The following is a 26,780-nucleotide window of genomic DNA, read 5'->3' as shown; positions in this document are numbered from 1 at the left end:
CCCTGAGAGTGAGTCTATCTCTGCAGAAAGGGGTGAGCTAGTGCAATGTCCCTAACCTGTCCTGCTCATTTGATTTAAAGAAGCCACTGTTGCAAATGAGGCCAGTGTGATCATTCACTGTGTGCCTTTGAATGCTTCAAAAGATGTGTCAGGCACAACCACCTGAAACTTGGCTGATAATTCTGTCAATTTTCTTTTTCTTCTACTTTCCTTTGTTTGTTTCTTTGAAAATAAACTGTCCTATATTTCTCCCTCATTCTCCTATCTTGCCTCTAAAAAAACCAGACCGTACACATGACATTCTCTGTTTTTTTTTTTCTCTTAAGATGACAAGAGGAGTAAAGTGAGAAACTTTAAATGGGAGGTTAAAAAAATAAGCAAAGAATTACTTAGGTATAAGGCTAAGAGAGAGAAGCAAGGGAAATATCTCCTACCTCAGGGGAAGAAAAATTGATGGCAGATGATTACTCATGTCTTTAATGTAATCTTTCTTCCACTGTGATCAGATCAACAGAGCAAGTTCTGTCTGTGATGAAGTGGTAAGCCAATCCAGAGGACGGAAGGAAATGATTGTAAAGTTGCGTACATGTAAAGCAACTGATTCGGATGACATATACAACAAAGGACCCCGGAAATGAGTGAAAATTTTTGTTGAGACACAAGCTAATTTCTAGAATAACTTTTTCCTAGTCACTTGTCTTTAAAACAAGACCAAAGAATAATTCTAGTCATTCTGAGACAATTCACTTAACTTGCATTTTTGCTTAAAACTCAAATAATTGATTTTCCATTAAGAAACACTTGAAGTTTAAGAAGAGAATTAATATGGCTTTATGGGAAGCCAGTAGTTCCAGGCCAGTTTTTTCATACAGTGGAAAGCTTGTGGAGGAAAAGATGCCGCTCTATATGGCTTCAATGTTAAAAGGTTAAAAGATACCTGTTTAGGACAGGCATAGTGGCTCACACCTGTAATCCCAGCACTTTGAGAGGCTGATGTGGGCAGATCACTTGAGGCCAGGTGTTCCCGACCAGCATGGCCAACATGGTGAAACCCCATCTCAACTAAAAATACAAAAATTGGCCAGGTGTGGTGGCTCATGCCTGTAATCCCAGCATTTTGGGAGGCCAAGGTGGGTGGATCACCTGAGATCGGGAGTTTGAGACCAACCTGGCGAAACTCCGTGTCTACTAAAAATACAAAAAATAGCCAGGTGTGGTGGCGGGCACCTGTAATCCCAGCTACTCAGGAGGCTGAGGCAGGAGAATTGCTTGAACCCAGGAGGCGGAGGTTGCAGTGAGCTGAGATCACACCATTGTACTCTAGCCTGGGTGACAAGAGTGAAACTCTGTCTCAAAAAAAAAAAAAAAAAATTAGCTGGGCATGGTGGTGCGCGCCTGTAGTCCCAACTACTCAGGAGGCTAAGGCAGGAGAATTGCTTGAGTCTGGGAGGTGGAGGTTGCAGTGAGCCCAGATCACGTCACTGCCCTTCAGCCTGGGCGACAGAGCAAGACTCTGTCTCAAATTTTTAAAACTCCCCCAAAAAAAGAACCTCCCCCCACCAAAAAAAGGTACCTGTTTATCCAATCTGTATCCCTTAATTTACCCCAGCCTCTTTTTGGGGTGTGGCCATATGACTAGTTTTGGCCAATAGATTGTAAACAAGGTGATAAGAATCACCTCCAGGCTGACCCTCCCTTTCTTTTTACCTTGGTAACCATGGGGGCCATGTGTTGAGATGACGAACCCTTAAGGTGAAAGCAGCCTGAGTCACTGTCTTCAAGGACAAGCACTGTGTAGAGAGCTGACTGACTGGTATTAGATGTGATGCAAACAAGAAATACCTTGGTTCTGTGAAGCCACTGAGATCTACAGGGTTTATTTATTATGGTGGCAAAACCTCCCTTATTCTGACTAATCCAGGATCTTATCTTAGAGGATATCTAGTCCTACTTCACTTCTGTCATAACGATGCTTCCTACAGCATCTCTGAGAAATGGTTCAAATACTTGTTGATCACCTCAGAAACAACAGCAAATAACAGTAGCAAGCAATTATATAATGCTTACTAATAATTGTCTCCAGACACAATGCTAAATATTTTGTACAGATTAATGTATCCACTTCTCACAAAAACCTTGGCTCCTAAATATCATTTTTTCTCACTTTATAACTGGATGAATTGAAGTACAGAGAAGTTGAGTCACTTGCACAGGGTTGAATAGATAAGTCACTCGTCTAAGGCCACACACGAGTGAATAGTATCACAGGAGTCAGATCCAGGCAGCTACCTTCGGTCTCATACCATAAGGGCTTCCTAGACTGGACTGTCGTTTTCTTTTCACAAAGACTAATCAATAAGATGCAGAGTCATAACACTGAAAAGGCAAGCCTGGAAGGAATCCTAGAGATCAGCCAATCACTGCATTTCATATGGAGGAAAAAATATCCTCCTGTAGGCCTTTACCCTGCTTTAGTGAAAAAAAGTCCTGTCTTTCAAACAAGTGTCTTGGGTGCACTAGGGCTCAGTAGAAGGGCCCCAAGGGGTATCAGTATGGGGGTAAGTGAAGACACTACTTTAACTAGATCAGCCTTGTTCTTATCTGTTTTATACAGTAGGCTTCTGATAAAATTTGTATGTGAATATTCTGCTGCTTTAATAATACCGAAAACTCATGGAGTACCCCATACTTCTATTGAAATAGCAGGCTTGGAGGGTTGCATTAAACAATGTCAGACTTCAGGACAGCTGGGAAGTGAGGTGAGGCACATGGATTGTACAGTCCAGTGGCCAGGATAAATTGGCTACTTCCATAAATGTGCTCACCAGCTTGCCTGGCAGCAAGAACTGCCTTCTTTAGCACCGTATCCCCTCTGGTGTGTGACATGCAGTAGAATCTCTATAAACCATCTCTGCAAAATGGAGGGAGAGTTCCAAGAGGTTTTTATGAAACAACTTTTCAAAAAGGATTAATTTGGGTTGAGCAAAGTAGCACAGTTTAGCTCTGTTCCCACTGGCAAAGAAATGGCTGGAAGGTTATTGTGTGTGTTTTGTCTATATATCCTCAAATGGCCAGTGGTGGACTTCCATTGCCCAACCTCTGGCTATAAAAAATAAAAGGATGAAAAATTGGATATTAAATTGGCTACTTTGGTCTTAGGGAAACACAAGTGACAGCCCCAAGCAAGCACAGGCAAGCATGTGCATGCAAGCGTGCGCGCACACACACACGCAAACACACACACACACACACACACACACACTATATTTGCTTCATTTCAACATAATTGATCACACAAAATTATCTCAATTTGCTGTTCACAATGAGGTAAATTAGAAAGTTTTCTTTGCTTTAACGAAGGGTTTTTGTGTGGTGTGCTAACAGCAGTTTTTGTGCATTTATCACATGGCTTGATTTACAGATAGGGTTCTATAAGATAAAGGTGTGTATTTGAGAAGTGGAAAAATTAATGAGGCAGAAGGGAGACAGAGCGATGCAAGAGCTGTGCTCTATGCAGATCCTCTTACCTTGTGTGGTCCCATCCATTCCCATGAGATGTTTTAGTGATCTGATGATTTGCTCTGCTATCGGTGGGCTCATGGATGAAGCATAGACGGCACTATGCGAGTGAACCCGTAAATAATCCACAAGGTCCTTAAATAAAGAGGGAAAACCCAAAAAGAGGGCAAGTAAATCTCAACACTGGTGGTGGGAATTACATCTAGTCCCATCCCCATCTTCATAGCAAAAGACATTTGATCTCACAGCTCAAAAGAGGAATGGGGTCCAACTCTCAATGGTTTTCATCAAATTATTTTTTTCTATTTCCTTCATAGTTTCTCCCTCAAAAACCTAGAATCTACAGCAAAGCAGGATGCTGCAAATTTGGAGTTGAACTTTAAGGCAAAACCAGATGTGTGAAGAAGAAATGATCTCTGAAGCATTTGTTGAGTACCTACTATGTGTGAGCACTGACTTTGTGTTCAGTGCCCAAAGAACACAGGATGTGGTCCTTGCCCTTGAGAATATTACATGTGATTGTGCCCATGAACAAGCATGGTAGAATAAGTCACAGTCCATGCAAACTAGGACATACAACAGGGCTGCAAGATGCAGAGGAGAGAGGGTCCTTCTAGCTGAAGTAGATAGAGAAGGTTCCAATGAGAAGATATGATTAAGCCTTGAAGAATGAAGATAATTAAGGAGGAAAAGAAAACGTGGAGGGAGGGTGGCAGAAGAGAGAAGCTGAACATAGGAACACAAGCAAGAAAGTAGAAGGCATGTATAGTAGAGTGTTTACAAAAAATAGCTGTAATTCTCTCACTGCCTGTAACCATGCATCTTTGCAATTCAACTTTGCAGCTCCCTCCATCAAAAGGCGGATTAATCTGGGCTGGCCTTGTGACTTTCTTTGTCCAGCAGTATATGGCAGAGATGATGGTGTGGTGGTTCTGAGTCTATGCCTCAAAATGCCTTGAGTGCTTTTGTCCTCTCAGAACTCTCTCCAGCTGCTATGTGAATAAGCCTGAGCTAGCTTGCTGGAGGATGACAACCATGTGGAATAGAGAAGGACCACTCCAGCTGAAGCTACCACAGGCCAGGCAGTGCCCTGCTCACTGAGCAATGGACTGTTGTACAGAAGCAAGTCCAGATGAGACCAAAAGAACTCCTCAGCTGAGCCCAGCCCACATTGTTGATGGACAGAATTGGAAGCTAAATAAATGGTGGTGATTTTAGACACCAAATTTGGGGGTGGTTTGTTACACAGCAAAAACTAATGGAGGCAGTGTGTTTGGAGGACAGCAAAGGACAGTTTGAGTACAGGTTTGTGGGAAATGAAACCAGAATATAGGTTAGGACCAGATAAACTCTGGTTATGCCTTGGGCAGCAGATAACTATTGGAATTTTGTGTATTTTGTGTAACACTCTTTGGAATGCTGAGCTGTTACAGAATTCTGGTCTTCAGTGGGAGGAGCCAGTTTTCACCTGTATGCCTGATTCCTGAGGCCAAATGTAAGGTCCCAAGTAAGCTTGCTGAAAGCCCTAAGCAGCTCCAGTAACCTAATGCCGCAGTGGTGAGGGCCTCAGAGCTGGCACCTGCAGGTGCTCAGTTGGATTGCAGAGACCCTCCATCAGCCCACCTACAGTGTCTCATGGCCTGGGACCCTCAGAGTGTCTTTCAGAAAAGCTAATGGGCTGATGGCAGCCCTCTGCATTAGCAGTGGGGTCTTTAAAGGATCAGGTGCCTTCTCTTTAGAATAATGGCACAGCTTAGACTCCCACTTAGGCAAGTGTCTTCGCTATGTCTTCCTTCCTCATGAAGGTGATTTGGAAAGAGCTCTTGGGAATTGAGATCCTCTGCTTTGGGGTAGGTTCATGTCCTCCTCACTCTCCTTTATTAGTCACATTCATTCCCACCTCCGAGCCTGGGCCTGTTCCCTGCCCAGCACTATTCCATCTCTCTTGGGTATGTATGGGCATTGTTGCTTATAAGCATTTTCAACAGTCACAGTTTCTCTTCCTCAGAACAGTGTGTGGCCTGCCTTACAGTGGTTGGTGAAGGTTAAATTAATGATGTGATGACTCTACCTGGTCCATGAGGGGAACTAGGGAATCTGTTCTGTTCTTCCTGCCTTCTTCAATATGTCTTTCATTCTGAATCTCCTCGTCCACCCATCCTTCTTCTATGACTTCCCTTTTCCATCTTCTCCTTCACTTCAAACTATTCCTTTTGTTTTTTGTTTCTTCCTTTCCTTCTAGCTTCCTTCCCCTTCCCGTCTACTCTGATTCTCTGTCTCTCTCCCTCTCTCTTTTCATTTCAAATTTTTTATTTAAATCCTTTTCTTCTCTGTATTTCAAAGTATTTCCTCCCTCCCTCTCTCCCTCCCTCCCTCCCTCCCTTCCTTCCTTCCTCCCTCCCTCCCTCCCTTCTTTCCTCTTTTCTTCTCCCCCTCCCTCCTTCCACCTTTCCTTCCAGCAAGAATATACCAGTAACTTTCTACGTCCTAGACATGTGTGGGAGTCCAGGAGGGGAGGGAGGATAGAAAAGGACCATAGGGCTAGTCCCTGGCATCCGTTATCCATTTATATAAATGAAATTAAGTTTTTTGCTGATTCTTTTATTTGGTGAGCCTTATGAAAAAAGCTGGGTGGGTTTTCCCCATATCTGAAGAGTATGTGCATGATGCTGGCCTGACTGAATTCATCAGCCACAGGGTATCCAGAAAGTTCACTTTGGAGTATCTGAGGTGCCTCAAAGAGATGACAGCAGTCATGTGCCAGAGTAGCTACAGTCAGGGCTGTCCTTCACAGTGCCATGTTCCGTGCTCCTGGAGGGCAGCAGCAGGGATTGCCTTTCTCTGTTGGAGTGAATATCTCCCTACAGGATGCAGGGGAAGTCAACGAGGAGACAGTGGGTGGGTCCTGGGAATTGGATGATGGAGGCTCATGTGGACCTCTGTCAGGAACAAGGTGTTTCAAGGGTGTGATCTGGCCATGAGGGATGGGGAGATTTGAATAGATGCAGAGGAGCAAAAAGGCATGGGTCTGTCCTAAAATTAGGAATAAGGATGGCATCTTATGGGCACAGAATGGAGATGTCAATTGGGAAGAGAGGGAGAAGCCAGTGCTTCTGAGACAAGGGGTTAAGGAGCTGTCCCCTTGGAGGGAGTATAACCCAGGAGTTACAGCGCAGCCTCTGGTGCCCAATAGCTTGGATTCAAATCCTGGCTTTGCCACTTACTGCTGTGTGACTATGGGCCAGTTACTAAATCTCTCTGTGCCTTAGTTGGCTTCTCTGAAAAATGAGATCATAGTAATACCTGTCTTGGAGTTTATGAGGATGAAATGGGTGAATACATATATGAGATGCTTAGAAAAGCATCCGGTACACAGTGAAACAGTGAATGCCTGATGCAGTTGGTAACTTTTTTTTTCTTTTTGACAGAATCTTGCTCTGTCGGCCAGGCTGGAGTGCAGTGGCATGACCTTGGCTCACTGCAACTTCTGTCTCCTGCGCTCAAGCAATTCTCCTGCTTCAGCCTCCAGAGTATCTGGGACTACAGGCGTGTGCCACTACGCCCGGCTAATTTTTGTATTTTTTGTAGAGACGGGGTTTCACCACGTTGGCCAGGCTGGTTTCGAACTCCTGACCTCTGGTAATCCGCCCACCTTGGCCTCCCAAAGTGTTGTGATTATAGGCATGAGCCACTGCGCCTGGCCAATTATTGTTAATGAATAGCCAATTGAAAGATTCTTAGAACTGCGAGCATGGCGTGGGAGGAGGGGACCAAAATATAAAAGCTTCTTGGAGTGTCCTTGTTTCAACTCTCTTGTTTTGCACACGGTTACATTCTAAGGTTGTGTGACTACACATTGATAGACCTATACATCGAACCAAGGATTTTCAGCCTAGCTCTTCCTGCATCCTTATGGGGAGGGGTGGCAGCAGGAGTGAAAAGAAAGGAAAAGAGAAACATTTTCAATAAGGGAGTACCTAGGCTTGATGACAGGTTGAATGACCCTGAAGAGCTGATAAGGCTAGAAGCTAACAGCATAGCTGATATTCCCCAGTGGCCTGAGGTTCCATTTTAGGAACTTTGTATGCATTAATACATTTAAACTTCACAATAACTCTTTCAGGTAGATACTGTTTTAATTGGCATTTTGTAGACAGAACAACTGAATCACAGAGAATTCCCAAATTATTCCCAAAAGGTGGTAGAACAAGGATTTGGACCCAAAGAAGCTAACTGTAGAGCCCCACCCTTAGACCACACTTGACTTCTCCAGACTTCTCCCCAGAAGAGTAAGCTTGGCGTGGTGTGAGGGGGTCCAGGAGAGCACAGACCCCAATTCCACTCTCCTTACTCTGCGGTGCTTTCCCTAACCCAGAGACTGTTCCTCTTTTTGGAGAGGGTGGGGAGACGTCCTGATCTACTCATCCATATGGTATTAAACCGCAGATTGAGTCACATTGGCCTCAAAATGTTTCATGTCTATCTCTCTAGTTTCTCCAAAAGGGACTGAAACTTCCTTGAGACCAGGGATGGAGCTTTACACTTCTTTTAAAATCCATAGTGGTGGATACCTAGTAGTGGCCTGCTAAATACTGACGGTCTAATGGAAAACAGAGGAGTTTTAGAGATGGAGGAAAGATGGCCAGGGGCCTCAAAGCATATAGGGTATTACTAACTTAGCTTGGGGGTCATCACTGACAAAGATCAGACAAGGAAACAAAACAAAACTTCCTTTGATCTTGAAAAGGGCTCTTCCCAATGTCTCCAACCCTAATTCACAGATTGAGACATTTTTTAAAGTCAAGGTCATGAGCCTTCTTAGTTTGAATGAATACCTCATTGGTGCAGCACTGGTTCCTTTTAATGTTAAGACTATCTTGCCCCAAATTTTATTTTTTTTGGACTGAGTTCGCTTTCTCTCAGGGTCTGAGTTTCTGGATGGAAGTTTATTTGCTTGTGTGGTTCAAAAAATGGAGCTCTTTGAGTAACTTCTGGAGAGGGTCAGGGAGAGCCTTGATTCCTGGCTACGAATTCCCCCTCTTGTTTCCCCAATGGGTGCTATGAGCCATGAGTTAAGAGGTGGCTTTGGTCTTTTGCAAGGTGAGTCTGGGATGTGTCTTCTTCAAGGTGGGCTAGAGGTCTCCTCATACTGAGGTTTCCACATCCATTTGGAAGTTCAAAACCCTGATTGTTTTCTCTACCCATGGGCCTGAAGTTCAAGGGCAAGGGTGGCTTTTTTTGGGAGGAAATCAGACAGGAGACTCTTAGAATAAACATCTCAGAGCTCACACCATGACCCCTGCTTACTTCAAAGGGATGTTAAATACAGCCAGGGCCTAGCGTGCAGGGCAGGGCTCGCTTTTTAGAGCGACCCGGCTTTGGCTGGCATGCGGGCTTCTGGGACTAATGCTCACCCCAAATTTGTCCGCCCTGTCCCAGTTCCTTTCTCCAGAATTCCAGCCCTGCAACCTATCAGTTACAAGGGCTACCATCGCTTCATTCATTTGCAAGTCTCTGGTCAGCCTGTGGAGGCTGTGGGAGCCAGTGCTCAGTGCCAAGCATATAAGTGGACTCAAGATCCTTGTCTGGGGAAAAGTTTGGGGTCTTTGGCATTGACCACATTTCCCAGCAACAGGATCAATACAGATGTAAAAGAATAAAAATGAGAAACCTAGTCTCATCAGCTTAGGCTTCCCTTCAAAGAAGCCATTCATGGCATGGAGCTCTGACAGGTGGAGAGAAGTAGTGATCTGGAATTTCATCAGGAAAGTCTTGAAAGGACAGACTCCTCCAAGTTAGGCTGTTCACTGTGCATCTATAGTGGCTCCAAACTCAAAGTGAGCAGAACAGCAAAACTCTGCTGGCTCTGGACAGACTGTTAGCAGTTTCCTTGAGTGGAAAGAGGGAATCACAGCCTGGCAGCAACCTCCAATTAGCAGAGGGGAATTTGTAGGACACTTTGTGAGGAAAAGGCTCTGAGGTCAAAACAAAACCTCTGTTTTCTCTGGTAGTATCATCATGCTAAACCATTTTTTCCTCCTTGTTTTCAAGTATATTTCATTACATGACTCATCTAGTTGCTAATATATAAAGCTCTGACCTTGACCCATTCCATAAAGATTTCCAGAACCTCCCAGACACTGTTATTGGAAATGCAGCCCCTCTACACCAATATTAACATCATTTAAAAAGAGAGTTAAGAGCCAGATTTTTAAATCTTTTTTTCTAGATTTTTGGAGCTAACTGATTATTTTCAAATTTCAGGGTTTACTGAGAACCCTATGGGCACAGTGAAATTGAAATTATATAGTTTCAGAAAAACAGCAAGTCTGAATGTGTGTACTTTAACTTTTTTATGTTCAATTTTGTTGCTTTTGTATACATTGGTTTAGAATCCTAGCTATTTTGCAATAATCCCCTAAACTGAGATATATGGCAAAGTATCTGGGAGATTATTCGTCTATCAACTGTCTATCTATCTATCTTACAGTACAGTTATCAGAGTTTGAAAACTGTACTCTAATTATTTAAACATACTAGTAGAAGTAGTTTTTCAAACTACTAGTAGAAGTAGTTTTTCTTTAGTATTTGCCCAATCCTATGTTGTTTCAGTTAAAAAGCATAATTTAAACAGACTCAAAGTAAAAATTCTTCACAAAATTGTCTAAAGTTCATAGGAATACAATATATAATTTGACTTGAAATTATACATAATAAAAATTAACATAATTAAAAAGAATTAAAGGTACAAAGGAACAGATACCTAAGTTCCATTAAATCAGGAGCTCATTAGGCCGAAAGGAAGCCTGTTTACCCAGGTTTGTCACAGTCTCATCAAAACCATAGGTGTGTATCTGACTGATTTTTAAGTCATCACAGATACATGCATTTTCTTAAGTGCGCTCCTGCTCACCGCCCAGGTCTTGGAAACAGTCCTATGTTTTCAAGGTTTTGCATCTTGCTGTTTTAGGGCGGTAGATCTCAGGGGAGGCTAACGGGTCTCTGCCAAACACCTCTAATTCTTGCTGCCATCTAGTGGTAAATTTAGACACTGCAGTGCAACATGAGGGGAAGAGAAGACAGAGAAAGGTGGGGAGGAAAAAGGAGGGAGAGGAAAGGGAATGAACGATGCGACCCTCTGGATGTAAATATGCACAAAACGAGCATTTTAAAAGGTAAGAAAAGGAACAGATGTACATACTTTTTCTGCATCCGGCTTAATGTAAATAATGGTAATTTTCACAATTGCTCGGTATCTACGCCAAATGAGTAGAAATTGTGTACCCAGGAACATCTACACCTTAAAGATACTCTTGCTAATGTCAGAATGGAGAGCATGAGAGAGAATCATGGTGAACTGGTCTTTACTTCTGCTAGTCACGAGCCTTTGTTTAAAGTGGGTATCAAATGAAGGCACTCTAGGAGGAAAAATGTGACATCCACCAAATTTGACAACATTTCAAGGATTGGCTTGCTTCAGTTTATTCAGGTGCCTTTGGTTCAGGAAACAGAGTTACGCTTGGTTAAAAATTTTGAAGTTCAGAACTGCTGCTAAAGTAATCACAAAACCACAAGCTCACAAGGCAATGTAGCCGGGATCAGGGAGCTCCTAAATTTGAGACCCTCTGATCCTACTGCTTCGGCAGTCTAGGAAGGGAACATTTAACCTTTCACCAGATTTAGCTGAATTTTGTAAGATCCTGGGCATTCCCAATGGTTTTAGCATTACCTGGCTAATTCCCACAGGCAAGTGGAGAGGGGATGAAAAACAATGCTTTGAACCCGAAAGAAAGCAGTGTTTATTGAAGGGTAAAAACCACTTACAACTCTGAACATTTTAAGCATCTGTGCATTTCATGGCACAGCCAGTGGCCAGAATTAAATCTGTTGTTTTAAATCATGAGCTTTCAATGAGAGGACTGTTTTCTGCTGCACTTCTTGGTTTGTCTAACTGGTTTACCAGAAATTCCTGTTCATCACAATAGGTAAGGAAGTGGGGATTTTTGTTGATACCACTTGCATGCACTGGTTTTGGGCCTGGTGTGCCATCCTAAGCTGAGCCAACATCACTGTCACGCTCTTTGGGACAGGTGTAGGTTTGTCTGAGATAGGTGTCAGAATTTGGACGAGGCTGTCCTCTCATTGGTTGGATAACTGGCTCCTTTATCTCTCAAGCCCAGGTTTGAATATTGGACTTTCTTTGTCCCTTTCCTTTCCCTCCTTTTAAATTTCTCTCAAGTATTTATTGTTTTATTTTCACAAACCTCTTGGTGATATTGACCAAGTGGACTCAAGATCCTTGACAGGGCCAACATTCACTTAACAATCTAATCCCAGCAGATAAGAATTTTTAAGGCATATTGATAAGATACTGGAGAAAGACAGGATTTGACCTATGGTTTATGCAACATTATGGAAAGAATTTTTTTTTGCAGAGAAAATTTCTTAAAAGTACATTCCTGCCACTGTTTTGATTACAACTCTTAAAACCCACAACTCGTAACACAGGGTCAGCCTCCCTAATAACTAACACTTGCCTACTGTTGCTATTACCTTCCTTGTGTTTTTTAATGCCACAAACCCCAAACTGCTTATAGTTTTCAGAACATCCCTTATCACTTCTGTGGCTTGGTATACATTATTCTCTCTCTGTGTTAAATACGGCCCCCCATTATCTGTCTATAAGGTGGACATTCAATCTAAACCATGTCCTAAATACTACTTAACAAAGTTAATTATTCCTCCCCCTGGTACTTTGCACCTTGTGTACATGGCCAGTGTTGCCATTTCATTATAATGTGATCACTCATCACATCCTCCTCTTCACTATTCGAGGGAGAGCTCCTCGACATTCTGGGCCTTATCTGGCTGTGAACCCATTGTAGCCAGGCTGGAGTGATCAGCTGAGGTGTGGTGAACTGAATTGAAGCTTTCATGAAATTCAGAGAAGCCCTACACACGGCACCCCCAGGGCGCTCAGGTTTTAAACAGACACAAGGGGTCCCTCTCTTACCTTCCTTCCAGCTATGTAACCTCCTGCAGCTCCAAAGCTTTTGGTGAATGTGCCCATGAGCACATCAACTTCGTGAGGGTCTAGTCCAAAGAATTCCGTGACACCTCGGCCAGTTGGGCCCACGGCCCCAATACTGTGAGCTTCATCTATGTAGAGGTAAGCCTTGTATTTCTTCTTTAGAGCTATGATCTGGGGCAGATGCACGATGGAACCTTCCATGCTAGGACAGAAGGAGAAATGCTCATAACTAACAAATACCCTCCTGGGAAGCTCCGTCAGCTTCCCCATCAGTACATCCTAGGCAGTCTTCCCTGACACATGCCATTCCTTTGTTCTGAAGGCATGTTTTATTTGTCTGAGACAACCCTCTCAGTCTTGTAAGGCTGGTTGGGCATTTCTATGCTACTTGGATAAAATAATTTACATTCAATGGATTTAAGTGCTTTTGGTTTCAGCTAATTCCCAAGCAAACAATCAGCTCACTGCATTATTGATCCAATTTATTTGTAAAGCCAACTAGTGTAACTAGACTGACCATTTTGGATTCTAGTTATTCTGCTAGAATAGATTAAATTACTCTATAGTCATTCCCTTTTTCTGCCTGGCATTGTCTGTTTGGCCAGGTCTGTTTGACTTAAATTCAGTGCTTGAATTGCCATAGATTAAAAGAGGGAATTAAAAAGACACAGAACTTTATTTAAGACATCATAGTGTTAATTAAAGTACAGTAGGAAGTCTTTAAGACCTCTTGTTCAATACCCACTGCAAGTCAAAGACTGAGGTGTCTCCTCTTTCTGTTCCTTTAGGGTAGAGGAACAGAAAGTTGAGTGAGCATCAGAATCCTCTGAAGCGTTTGTTAAAACACAGATTGCTAAACTCCCACCCCAGAGTTTCTGATTCAGTCGGTATTGGGTGGGCTGAGAACGTGCATTTTTGCCAAGCTCCCAGGAGATGCTACCACCAATGGTTGGGGACCACACATAGGGGCCACTGCTGTAGATGAGCTCTTTTGTTTTAGCCCGAAGTGCTTTATTTTTCATGATATTGTAAGCTGCAAAAGCACTTCAAGTCCTGTGATCTGGGGAAGATACATGATAGAACCTTCCATGCTAGGGCAGAGAGAGAAATGCTCTGCATTAACAAACACCCTCCTGGGAAGCTTTGTTACATCCTCTGGCACAAAGGGAAAAAAATGAAATCTATGAATAAGTAAAATTAAAATTTATATTTACATGGCACCTCTGGGACTCAATGGATTAAAAAAATCTGACACGAATCAGTTCTTAGAACACTTTGCAAGCTGTGTCTATGTTGCATACAGTTTTGACTGCGTTGACAGGCGAGTTGTACGAAAACACACAGACATACTCACCACACAAAGGAACTTGTCAAACAATTCAAACAACCCTTTAGGTTAGTTCAAGAGCTAATTCATTGAATCAAACAGAGTTGAACTTCTCCTTTTCCCCCTAATTATTTATTAGATTAAATTTAATGTATTAAAAAATAAGCTTAAGTGTTAGGTCGATTCAGTCAAAACAGTCCAGTTGGCTGTGTACAGTTACCCAGACCAACGGGTGTTGGTTTGCAGAGGTATCATGATCATTGGGTGCAGCATTTGTGTGTTCCACGAGATAGTTTTGGATGGCCGAGTTCAGATTTTAATGAAATAAAGGCCAAATAGAGTTGTCTTTTCTTGTGTAAGTTTGTGAGTTAATTCCAACATGTTCTTAAATTAATTGCTTGTTGAAATTGTTTCCACTGAGGAGAAGACAGTCTGGCCATCTGGCTGCCTAAGTGTACTAACTTTGAACTTGGGCAATTTGCATGATGTTCTCTGCCTCAGTTTCCTCATATGTAATACAAACAGGATGATGGGCCCCTCTTCACATGGTCTTTATAACAATCACTCGAAATCATGCTTGTAAACTACCTGATCCATGATGGGCATTTAGTGAATCGTTATGGTCCTTAGGAGGAGGAACTTAGGAGGAAATGGTTGTAACGAGTCCTAACTTGGGAAACTGGGAGCCCTTGACAATGTTCTGTGTTGAATCTTATACGAGTGAGGCATGTGCGTGTCATGCTGGATGTCATACATAATAAATGGCCGCAGGTCCTCAGAAATCTAGAATTTTCTTCTCTTTAAAATGTTGTAAGTTGGTAACACAAATATGCCAAAAAACCTGACATGCCACAAATAGCCATTCTTTGTTCTGGAACTGAATTTGACAGGAGCCAAAGTTAATGTTCCACAGTGTTTGCAGACACTGCAGGCAGCTAATTAACCATCCTTCCATGGGGCTGGTCTAGCTGATGTTAGGAGCCTGCCCACCTGGTTTATATTTCTTCCTCTAAGATTAATGACTCTACAATACTGCTGACTTCTGGAGTTAATGCAGGGCACACATAGAGTCCTAGGGAGAACTCAGCTTTTATAGAGTTATATTCACCCACACTAAGTTTTCATTTTCACAATGTGATCAAATTTGAATTGAGCCTTTTCCCATAGTGGGATACGGAGTCTAGTGTATGCATAAAAAGGCTATCTATGTTATTCCCATGAATTGCTGTCAAAAAACAGTGCCAAAAATGATACAGAAAACAAGAACAGTGTTTTATTCTTTCTTCCTGAATGGAAGGTTGTGTTTTTCTTTTGACTTCAATAGAAGAAAAACAACTAAAACACAACTGTAGGTAAAGATAATTCCATGAGTTAATTTGAAGCTCTGTTCAGGGACTTGAATTATTCTTAAACCAGCAAGCCAGTGAATAATTCCTTTATATCTTTTCTATTACATAATGTATTAGCTAAGTGACAAGCCTCCTTTTTGAAATCTCCCTCTCACCACTTTTCCCTCCACATATAAACCATATTATCCACTGGCAGAGGGAGAATTAAACCACTGGCTAGCTAACTCACACGGTGGAAAAATCTCCTTGGTGGGCCCAAAGTATAACTCAAAACAAGAAAGCAAGGTGGAAAGAGAGAAAAAGAAAGTTAAGATCAATGAAAAATAAAGTTACGAATGTTTTCTTGTTCTTTTCTTTATTTGTTTAAATCGTAGAGATACAGGTGAGAATTTACCACTGAAGTTCTCAATCCTTAAATTTACATTGTTTTGAGCGTAGGAGAATAGATTACACTCTTAGAGTAAATGGTATTCTGAGGTTACAGCATATGTGCCTATGTTTATATATGTATTTGTTTTGGAAGAGCTGACTATTATTCCTTGATTAATTTTATTTTGAAAGTTAGTGCTCCAGCTATGCTAGCTTGTGTCCTCCTAGGTTAGTGCTCCAGCTATGCTAGCTTATGTCCCAGGTTAGTGCTCCAGCTATGCTAGTTTATGTCCCAGGTTAGTGCTCCAGCTATGCTAGCTTATGTCCCAGGTTAGTGCTCCAGCTATGCTAGCTTATGTCCCAGGTTATTTGGGACACCACATCTTAAGGATATGTTTGAATAATTTTGATATTCTCTACCACTGTGAGTTGATAAGAGATCTAGACTTCTCAGAGACATGAAATTAGAAAATGAGATTTTAAAACGATACTTAATGAACACATACAGCTCAGAACACTGAAATAATACTGTTTTAGTTTTAAACCCAAAGTCATGCATTCATGAAACTTTGGATTTCAAGTTTCAATGCTCGTGTGTTACAGATGAAGAAATTGAGGCCTAGATAGGTTAATGGTAAAGGTCAAATGGGTGATCTTGCATTTTCCGTGTTTACTTCATTGGATGTGGACACATGGGCTGACTCTTCTATTTACATTGAGTCTTAGTCTTACTAGGGCCACCTGGTTTTAATCCCAGCTCTGCGTCATCTCAGTTATTTGTCCTGGGGCAAGTTATCTAAACCTCTGAGCCTCAATTTCTTCATATTTTCAGTAACTTCTTGGAGGCTTACTCAAGGTTGCACATGGGAAATGTTAGCAAGGAGTAGACACATGGTCGATGTGAGTTTCTTTCTCTAACGTCCACTTTCTGGATGGATGAAGAGCAAATAACCTTGCAACGTAGATGACTTATTGTTTTCTGAGTTGCAACTTCTTAGACTGAAAATCAATGTGACGATGAAGACAGCCACTCTTGGTTGTGAGCTCTCTATGGGCTGGGCCTCTGCCAACACTAGCTTATATGACCTCATTCAATACTTATCATTACCGAAGTACCCTATGGAGGCCACGCAGATGTAGGTGGTGATGCCAGGATTTGAACCTAGGTCCCAGGCCTGCCTCCAAATCCTGACTCCTCTATATTCTACATAAGAATAATAATACCTATGAATGATGACATTATTATTATTAGTTTGATGACTTCTCAGACTGGGTATCTAGCCTTTTCTATCTCGATATCTCCCTGAAAATTTCTGATTTGGCTGATTGCTCTCTTTGAGGGTTATGAAAAAATTGATGTGTGTGGGCTCTGTGGTGATGTATGTGGGGGTTCTTTAGCCATGGTGGCAGACCACAAGCAAGAGAAAAAATCTGGGAGTTAAAATTCAAAGGAGTCTTTGTGTAGGTATCAACAAGATATGCATTCCTAATATACCTCTGAAGGGTAGGAGTGCATTTGTGAACTATTGACTTCACATTCCTAACCCTCCTTTGGAAAATACTCTGGGAAATAATTTTTTTTTTTTTTTTTTTTTTTTTTTTTTTTTGAGACAGAGTCTGTCTCTGTCTCCCAGGCTGGAGTGCAGTGGCATGATCTTGGCTCACTACAAACTCCGCCTCCCAGGTTAAAGTGATTCTTGTGCCTTAGCCTCCTGAGTACCTGGGATTATGGGAGTGCACCACCACACCTGGCTAATTTTTGTATTTTTGGTAGAGGTAGGGTTTCACCATGTTGGCTAGGCTGGTCTCGAACTCCTGACCTCAAGTGATCCACCTGACTTTGTCTCCCAAAGTGATAGGATTACAGGCATGAGCCACTGCATCTGGCCTTATCTGGTGAGAGTTGCAAATTAGAACACCTGTGTAAAGGCTTTTCCTTTGAGGTTTAAGGCTGTAGAACTGAACTCTAGGCTACCTTTATTTTACAGATAAGGAAATTGAAGCCCCCAAGAGCTATTGAGGCTTGTCAAAGAAATGCCGTGTTTCCTATCTGTGAATGTGGCCTTTTAGGTCTTGGTCTCATTTAAAGCCAACATTCTTGTGCGCGTGAAATGAAAAGAACGTCCTTGTGAAGGAAATTTCATGGAAAGTGGGGACTTCACTCTGTGTCGTCACCAGGTTGACTGAACCACTGTGGTAGATGGCTTCCGAAGATGGCTGCCTGCAAAGCTTCCCATCCTTGTACATACAAGTGGATCCTCCATCGGGGGTAGGGTCTATTTCACCTTCTTTTGAATCTGGGCTGGCCTCATGATGTGCTTGGGCCAATGGGTCAGGGCAGAAGGGATAATGTCCCAGGGCTGGCAGCCTTCACTTTTGCTCTGTCGGTAGGCAGCACCACGTTGTAAGGGAGTTCTGGCTAGACTACAGAATGAGAAGAGACTATCTATAGAGAAAGCCATGTGGAAGAGAGCATGGCACTCCAGGTGAGAGCCAGTACCGAGGGCCAGATGTGCAAGTGGGGTCATTTTGGATGTTCCAGCCCCAGACAAACTGTCAACTGAATGAAATGGCCTCCACCCAATGCCATGTGGAGTAGAAGAACTGTCCAGTTGGTCCACACAACCCACGGTAGCATGGGAAATAATAAATCATTGCTGTGTAAACCATTATGCTTTGGATGGTTTGTTACATGGCAATAGGTAACTGAGCAGTCACTATTGCTAGTGCAATGAAAATTGTGGTTTGGTGCCACTCTGGCTTGGAGCTGGAAGTCCACACCTGGCTCCCTTGTCCTTCTGAAGTGGTGGGACGCAGGCCTGGCATGACCAGTAACAAGTCCTGCTGCTGGAGTGGTTTCTCTGTGTGGCTGATGGGAATATTTGCCAGTAAAATGCCGGTGGTCTACTTAATTTCAGCCATGATCAAAGTGGTTAAGACCTAACTTTCCTTTAATGGAGCCAAGTTCTGTTTATTTACAGTTGGGGTTTTGTTTACTCTGCTTAAAAGAGATGCCCAGTCTGCTCTCTCTCAGCTGCTCTGTCCTCCCACGAATCTAGGCCTGAATGACAGGTGTTTAGATAAGGGGTATTTGCTCCCCTCCCAGGCTGGCAGCAGCACAAATCACACAGGGAAAAAGATCCACGCTTGAGGTTACGATAGCCCAGAGTCAATATGAGATTATTTCTTAAAATAGCAAGTTAAGGCCTACAAGTTGTCAGTTATACCAGAACAGGTTTCCTCGGCCTTGGTACTATAGACATTTTGAGCTAGATAACTCTGTGTTATGGGGGCTGTGCTGTGTATCGTAGGATGCTTAGCTGCATCCCTGGCCTCTGTCCACCATATGCCAGTCACACACTACTGCAGTTATAATGACTCAAAATTGCCAAATGTGCCTAGGCTGGGGCAAGGACAAGCTTAGCCTGGAGAACTACTATGTCTAGAGTGCTCCCAAAGACTTCATCAACAGTACGTACTCTCTGGGCTGGCTGGAGGAGGTACTGGGAGGTGATGCAGAAAGTGAGCTAGTAGAAACTGGAAATGCAAACTTTGCATTTCCCACAGTAGGACGGGGAACACCCAGAACCCTAGCCACAGGGGCAGTAAGTACTGGAATTAAAAATGTTAAAAATAAAATGAAACCAAGCTTATTATTATTATTCTTTTAAAATTGGGAGAATTCACTTTTTTTTTTTTTTTTCTTAAAAGGAATAAAGGCACACTTCTGCTGCTGCTCATTATTCACTCATGTAGCAGAAAAAATGTGCACTCAGGGACTAATGAGATTAGCGGGTTGAAAGAAATCCTATGTCTATTCTCAAGCCTCCTTTGTAGCCATACTCCTCCTTGTCTTAAACAGCCTTCGCTTCCTTCCTTTTAATGTTTTTCACTTTTCTATCATTATAGGAGATATCTCCCTCAATTTGTCCAACGTCAGGATTGTTTGAGAATTGATTTAGGATTGGGCACTCTGAAATAACGTCTCCTTAGCTTATGGACTAGACATCAGCGCACTCCTACCTGCTGGCTCTGGACAAGAATTGCACTCCAGGTTACTCCTACCTTGAGCAAAGCAGGCAGATTTTTTGTATTCTGATGGCAAGCACTAACCAAGTTCAGCAAGCAGCTGGGGGTTGGGCATGCTGTCCAGGTAGGGGCATCTGGGCCACCCGTCAGCAATTTCTACCAGTCATAAAGGCAAGGAGTGTTCTGATCTTGAATAACCCAGCTGCAAAACACCTTTGAAACTCTGGGGCAGTCAAAGGTAGTGGAAAGAATCTACTCAAGTTAGCAATGCCTTGCGAGGATATTTCTGAGAAAGCCTTCTCCAGCAGGATAGCCTCCAAGCTGCTCCGCCATAGAGAGTCATCAAAAAGACAGATGACCCACGTCTGACAGCTCCCATTGGTGGCTCTGTCTCACGTCTCTCTGTAATAACCGATTCTAAGTCATTGCTCTGTTTAGCTAGGAGAGGTCAGCCTTTCCGCACTGATCAGCTTGCTGCAGGCCTGCTAGTCGTAAAATGTGTTCCGTTATGTACATACCTGTAGACACCCTCCACCAGGATGAGAATCTTTTTCCAAGCTCTGCGGGTTCGAGGCTGGCCATAGATGACAGCATCTCTCAGGAGCTTCTCTAGGCTTTGTGTGTCTTTAAATAATACCAAAAAAGAAATTCAGTCATGAAAGGGCTTACTTTTCCTTTTCTACTTTCTTTTTCCAGACGTTTTATGTTTACACTCAGACCTAAACTTCCAGAGAACAAATTCAGAATCAGAGAACCCTTAGGGAGAGAGACAGAGAGGTCTATTTTTCAGTAGAACTTAACTCTGACAAGACAAATAGCCGGATTTCTACAAGTAGGCAGAGTAAACTCTCACCAGTGGGGCATGGTTTCCTAGGCTCTTAAAGGCTCTCCCCGCCTGCCTTAGAGAGATTGAAATTCTACGTTAAATGCATCTCTTAGGTCTAAGCTTTGTTGCAGGCTGAAATGAACTCCGAGAGACATAATTAATACCACTCATCAATCGTTTAGACACAAGCATGTTAGAGTTTAGCTGAGTTTGCACGGATCTCACTTCCTACCCTTTGAGACTTGATTTCTGACATCCCCCAACCTTAGAAGTTCCAAAACTTTAAAACAGTGGGACAATGAAGCCTCTTTTTCAAAATATTTGTAGATCTCTGAACACAATAATAGCTGGCAGTTATTGAGCCCTATCTGTGTGCCAGTCACCCTTCTAAGCTCAGTTTTTGTCATAGCTCATTTAATCCTCAGAAGAACCATCTGAAGGAAGTACTAGTAGCGTTTCCATTCTATGGTTCAGGAAACTGAGGCACACAGGAGTTAACTGCCTGAGGTCTATCATAAGCAACAGAATCAGGATTTGAATCCATGTAGTCTGTACCATATCCACATTTGTAACACTACCCTTTGCTGCCTTATGTGGAAGCCATTGTCCCTGCTTCTCAAATGAAACGGTGATGTAGAACAAGAGAGGATGAATGTTTGGCAGAATAATCTTGTTAACTTCTAATGTCAAATATAATCAATAGTGACATTTCATTTATCTGCAATCAGATGTAGATGACTGGGCTTGGGTTGAGAGGTCATTTAGAAGAACTTGCCTACCAACCTAGCTGTTTGGTATGTATGTGTGTGTGTGTGTGTGTTATTTTGTTTTTAACTTTCGAGCCTAGCAAGAAAAAAATGGCCGAGGCTTATGGGCATACTTTTAAGACTGATTATATTTCTACTGTGTATTTTTTTGCATTTCCTGAGCTTACCCTTTTTTGAGAATCTGAAACTGAAATACTTTAGGTCCAGAATCCAATCTTAATTTTAAAAGATGGAGATGCTACTTAACTGCTGGCTTGACTATTATGCAATGTTCACCAGGCATTAGAGACACCATTTAAAATGCTCACAAAAGATGACATCTAGCAAAGATAAATCTTTGAAGTCAGGAGTTCGGGACCAGCCTGGCCAACATGGTGAAACCCAGTCTCTACTAAAAATACAAAAAATTAGGTGGGTATGGTGGTGGGTGCCTGTAATCCCAGCTACTCGGGAGGCTGAGGCAGGAGAATTGCTTGAAACCAGGAGATGGATGTTGCAGTGAGCCGAGATTGCACCGCTGCACTTCAGCCTAGGTGACAGAGTGAGACTCTGTCTCAAAGTGAAAAAAAAGTTAAATCTAAAGCTGCATACTGGTTTTGACCACGATAGACAAAGCTCTCAAGAAGCAGATGTGCATTGGCTTATCATTCACTGGTCTAGGCTCAAATTAGCTGCAGTTCTTGGTCTCAATGGAGAACCCTTCAACTTTGTCTTTGAGTCTCCAGTCTGTGCTTGGATCTGTTTTAGGGCTTCCCCCAAAGCTGCGTGAATGCACTAGTGGGTGCATTAACTTTTCCACACTGCAACCCTGCCACACTCAATGAGGCCATAAGATAGTTCTTTGAAATAGAGTTGTGAATATATTTGTGTGTGTGTTTTTGTAAATTATCAAGTACATTTAAGCAAACCACATTTAAACAAAGGTGCCTTCCTATGAATTGGAGTGGGATAGGACAAGTCAGAATTTGACAGTGCAATATCAGAACCTCAACTCTGAGAGGCCCCTGTTAGCGTGGCACCTTCCAAGCTGTCGTCAGCATCCACCCACTAGAGACTGGATATTGGGTCCTGAAATTCAGAAAAAGCGTGTGACATGAATAAGATGCTGCATACTAGCAAGATCTCTTGGGAATCCAAACAGCAGTGTTAATACACTATTTGATTTCCTTTAACCTCCTTAAGAAAACATCATATAAATAATGGAAAAATAAAGGAAATACATAATGAAATAATGAAGAATTAAGGGAATAATTCTTTATTCAAATATATAAAGCCTTAGGTATTAGATACAGTATGCTATCAGTATGCTACCAATAATATCTGGCATGATATCAGAACCAACAGATACAAAAAAAGGTCATTTTCCATTCTTTAATCATTAGCCAGAAACTAACTTTTTAGGTGCTATGTAAGTTTAAATGTGGAATTAATCAATTTCACCAAGACCATAAGGACCTGTGAAAGAAGAAATGGAAGAATGGTGGATCTTTTTTTTTGTTTCATGCCACTTTCCTTTTCTTTCTTCTTCTTTTTTTTTTTTTTCTTTTCATCTGCAAAACAGCCCTCATGATATCCTGGCATCACTATTGTATTCTTTTCACATAATATTCCCTAATTGAAAAATTTACAGGGCTTTCCTCAGTTCTTGTTTTATTTGACCTGTGGGCAGCATTTGACAGAATTCAACACACACTTATCTTTTAAGCTTCTTCCCTTGGCCATCTGGACACCATTTTTCATTGGTTTTTCTTATTCCTTTTCCCACTATTTCTAGTATTCTTCGTGAGCACTATTTCCTCTTTTAACCCATTTTCCTTTTATATTTCTTCCTTGACTTTTTTTTCTATTTTCTCATTAATCTCCCAGTGGTTCCCAACCTTCAGGATGAATAGAAATAATCATCTGGGTAACCAGTTAAAATGCAGATTCTCGAAATTTCTACTCAGAGATTTTGAATCAGTTGGTGCGGGACAGGACCCAAGACGTTTGCATGCACCGTGTCCCTGGGGTCTGGAACTCATAACACAAAGCCAGACCTCTACTTTGATCGATATAGTGTTTTTCTAACCATTTTTTAGACAAATATGGGAACCTCAAGCCCATTTCCAAGAGAGAACTTGCTGCAGACTACTTTACTGGCCCCATTTGCCACCTCATTTGAGTTCCTTCTTCTGTGACTTTGCAGTCCTTCCCTCTCACTGGTGGAGAAAGTTTCCCTGCCCCTTGGCTTGGGTTCAGCTAAGTAACTTGCTTTGGCTAACGGAATACAGAGAAGAGACAGTTTGCTAGTTCCAAACCTAGATCTAAAGAGGTCTTTTCTACTCTTTCTCTTGTGCTTCTGCTAGCGACAGAAAAAGAAAACGCCCAGTCTAGCCCCTGGTCTCAGGTTGGCCCTGGGAAAGGATTAATGGCACGTAAGGCACGGTTACCTCAGCTCACCAGCAGTCTCCAGTGAGAAATATGTGCTGATTATTATTGGCCACTGAGGTTTGTTCCAATAATAGCTGCCTAATACTATTAGGGAATGGCCCTTCCTGATCTAGCCTCTGCCTGTCTTTCTGACATAGTTTGTCAACATCCCCCAACACACAGCCTCCTGATTCTCCTCCATGCTTTTTTTCCTCTTGTCTGTCTGGAGAGTGCTCACCCATCACTCAAGTCTTAACCCAAACTCTTCTCGTCAATAACACAGAACAGAGTTAAGGACTTCCTCCTTGGTGTCCCTCTCGACTTTGTCTGTTCTTTTTTAAGCACTCATCGCGATGTTCATTTTTTGCTTTCATCTCTCTCTTCCCTGAAGGCAGGGACCTCGTCCTCATCCTTCTCGCCCTAGTCTTAGTACACAGTACTAGGCTTAATCATTATCTAATGATTGCATCAATGTTCTTTTCCTGGAGAAAGAACGTAGACTAGGAGACAGGCAAGGAAATGCCACTTGTGGATCTAAATAAGAATTATTAGAAAAGATAAATGTCTCCTACCTGCAATATATTTTAAAAAATTGATGGTATCTTTTGTTTTGTTTTAAACACGAGCAGATAGATATTTTTTGAATGTTTCCAAGAACGTGTTTTAGTGTATATTATTAACCACCAGATGGCAGCCAAAGAAACAAAAAGCGGCTTTCTTGTTTTAAAATTTTCAGTTAATAAACTTTCACCTATTTAGATATCTTCTTTTCACTTTTGTTTAGGCAGAGTTCCTAAAATACTGAAGAAAACCTTGCGACTTGGAGAACCGGTCTTCTTTTCCTATAATCTTTTATTTATTATGTCTATAATCTTTTATACTATTATTCATCATCTATAACCAAAGTCTCCGAATGGAATAAAGAGATGGTGAATAAAAGTATTTCTGTTAAGAATGTTTTCCCTTCCGGGATTTGGAATTTATAAGTTTTTGTGCAGAAATGCTACATGGTAAATGTGACTCCAGTGCCATTGGAATAAAAACTAAACCCAAGTGAAGTACATTAGTAGTCATTTTAAAATGAATATTCTAAGATTTGGAAAAAAATATGTAAATTCAGAGGCTACTGTGTTGTTTTTGCACCAAAAAGGTCACATACACACGATGGATTAATCCAGGATTTAAAAAATGAACACCACGAGTCCTGAAGAGAAGCTTTTCTCCATTTTTAAAATTAACACGCAAGACATGAAATCAAGCCTTTCAGTGGCCGCGCTGTGTTTTATACATTTCACAGAGGGAAGCAAGAGGAATCTCAGTCTTTTCCAAGGCAAGGACTTCGTTGTGTTTGACTCGAATGGAGATTTCCATGGGAGTGGTTTTTGGTGGAGTTCACAGCACCCCCAGGGTCAACACACCAGGATTCTTGAGCAGAAGGAAAATCAATTAGCGTTTTTTTTTTCTCTCCTGCGAGGGATGAACTCTCCGACCTCTTAGAATCACAGAAGCTACACAGGAAAAGGGAAGACTGTGCTCTGCCTGGATTCTGGCCCCACCTTAGCCCCTGGTATGTTCCTCTCTTATTCTCTGTAGTTCTACAGGGCTACAGTGCGTGGGTTACAAACCTGCGGATTTAAGGGATTGTGATTTATGTTCTGCAGGTCTTATGGGATTCTACTGGTTCAGCAAGCTGCATGCTCACATCTGCAAGGGATTTTTTAAATGATGATGCTTATTAAGGCACTTACACTTGCATTATGTTAATTCCCATGACACCTCTGAGACGTAGGGAAGGACTATTAGGTTTTTGTTTTTTGCAGATGAAAAAAAGAATGCCAGAAGTTTTGTTAAAAAAAAGTTCCCCAAACAAAAGCCCTCCAAACAAACCTGTTCTTGTGGATTTAATAAGAATATTCTGAGATATGAAAATAGAAAGTATAAATTTGACACCATCTAGGCACACACACATGGTGCTATTGTACAGTGTGGCTGTCGAGTCATAATGACACAGCATGGACTTAAAATAACCATTATTTGAGCATTAATAATACCTTTGGTGTTATTCAGCACAAAATTTGACTCACTAAGGAGGTGTCTTTTGGTTTGTAGAGGACTAAAAGGATTGAGCTGGTTTGGTGGTGTATTAGTCCATTTTCATGCTACTAATAAAGACATACCTGAGACTGGGTAATTTATAAAGAAAATGAGGTTTAATGGACTCACAGCTCCACGTGGATGGGGAGGCTCATAATCATGGTGGAAGAGGAAAGGCACATCTTACATGATGGCAGACAAGACAGAGTGGGAGCCAAGCGATAGGGGAAACCCCTTATAACACCATTAGATCTCGTGAGACTTATTCACCACCACGAGAACAGTATGGGGGAAACCGCCCCCATAATTCAATTATCTCCCACTGGGTCCTTCCCACAACACATGGGAATTATGGGAACTACAATTCAAGATGAGATTTGGGTGGGGACACAGCCAAACCCTATCAGATGGTTATAAATATTTAGCTATAAGAAGTGAAAATGTGGAGACCACATTCTGGTGCCTAGTGCAAAACAGTCTTAGCCTTTCACCAGCATGGTTAACTGGATTACTGAATTGCTAAATACTTGGAATAATCCAACTATGTGTCTAAAACTACAATCAGGCTTAGGTGACAAATGCTGTTAGCCAGCCTGAGCCTGTGCCTGTTCTTACATTCAAAACCCTAATGATAGCAAGCCTCCTGGATCTGGAAAAGCTGAAGATGTAGTTTTGTGAAAAGAAGGCACAAGGCAGCAAGGAACCCAGAATCTTCCAAGAAGGTAGGTTGGGCATAGTTCATAGTGTGTCTTCCTGAAGCAAAAACCCAGACATTTAGCTTTCCCCTTATTTCACTGTTGAATGGCTACACCGTTGCATACGCCAGGGCTTCCGCCTTTCTCTTCTCTTGTGCAGCTGTGGGTTTTCCAAAGGCCTAGATCTAATGTGAGATCTTCGCTCACTGCCCATTTCTCAGTGCCCCCGCCCCTGCCCCCGCTCCTCTGGATCCAGGAACGCGAGATTGGGGCCGAAATTCAGCCTCCACTTTCTATATGCTCCTGGTGTGGTTGGTGGTTTATTCTTTTTCATCCAAGGCCCCTTTCAGCTGCATTTAGAGACA

The 26,780-nt window shown here is 42.1% G+C and overlaps 1 protein-coding gene across 8 annotated transcripts in view; it reads right to left on the bottom strand.

The window, feature by feature from the left end:
* LOC105481500 (serine palmitoyltransferase long chain base subunit 3) overlaps positions 1-26,780 on the bottom strand; it is a 176,715-nt gene that overhangs the window by 44,340 nt on the left and 105,595 nt on the right. For all 8 annotated transcript variants that reach the window (XR_011613526.1, XM_071079673.1, XM_071079672.1 and 5 more), the window contains 3 exons: positions 20,143-20,248; positions 12,533-12,752; positions 3,528-3,654 (listed from right to left, as the gene is read on the bottom strand). Coding sequence is in view for 7 of the 8 variants with exons in the window: in XM_071079673.1 (XP_070935774.1) it covers positions 3,528-3,654; positions 12,533-12,752; positions 20,143-20,248 (453 nt within the window). In the remaining variant the exon portion in view is untranslated. The remainder of the gene's footprint in view (positions 1-3,527; positions 3,655-12,532; positions 12,753-20,142; positions 20,249-26,780) is intronic.

This window comes from Macaca nemestrina, chromosome 15 (genome assembly GCF_043159975.1).
Source record: "Macaca nemestrina isolate mMacNem1 chromosome 15, mMacNem.hap1, whole genome shotgun sequence".
Classification (NCBI taxonomy): domain Eukaryota; kingdom Metazoa; phylum Chordata; class Mammalia; order Primates; family Cercopithecidae; genus Macaca; species Macaca nemestrina.
This window is presented reverse-complemented; position numbering and strand designations above follow the sequence as displayed.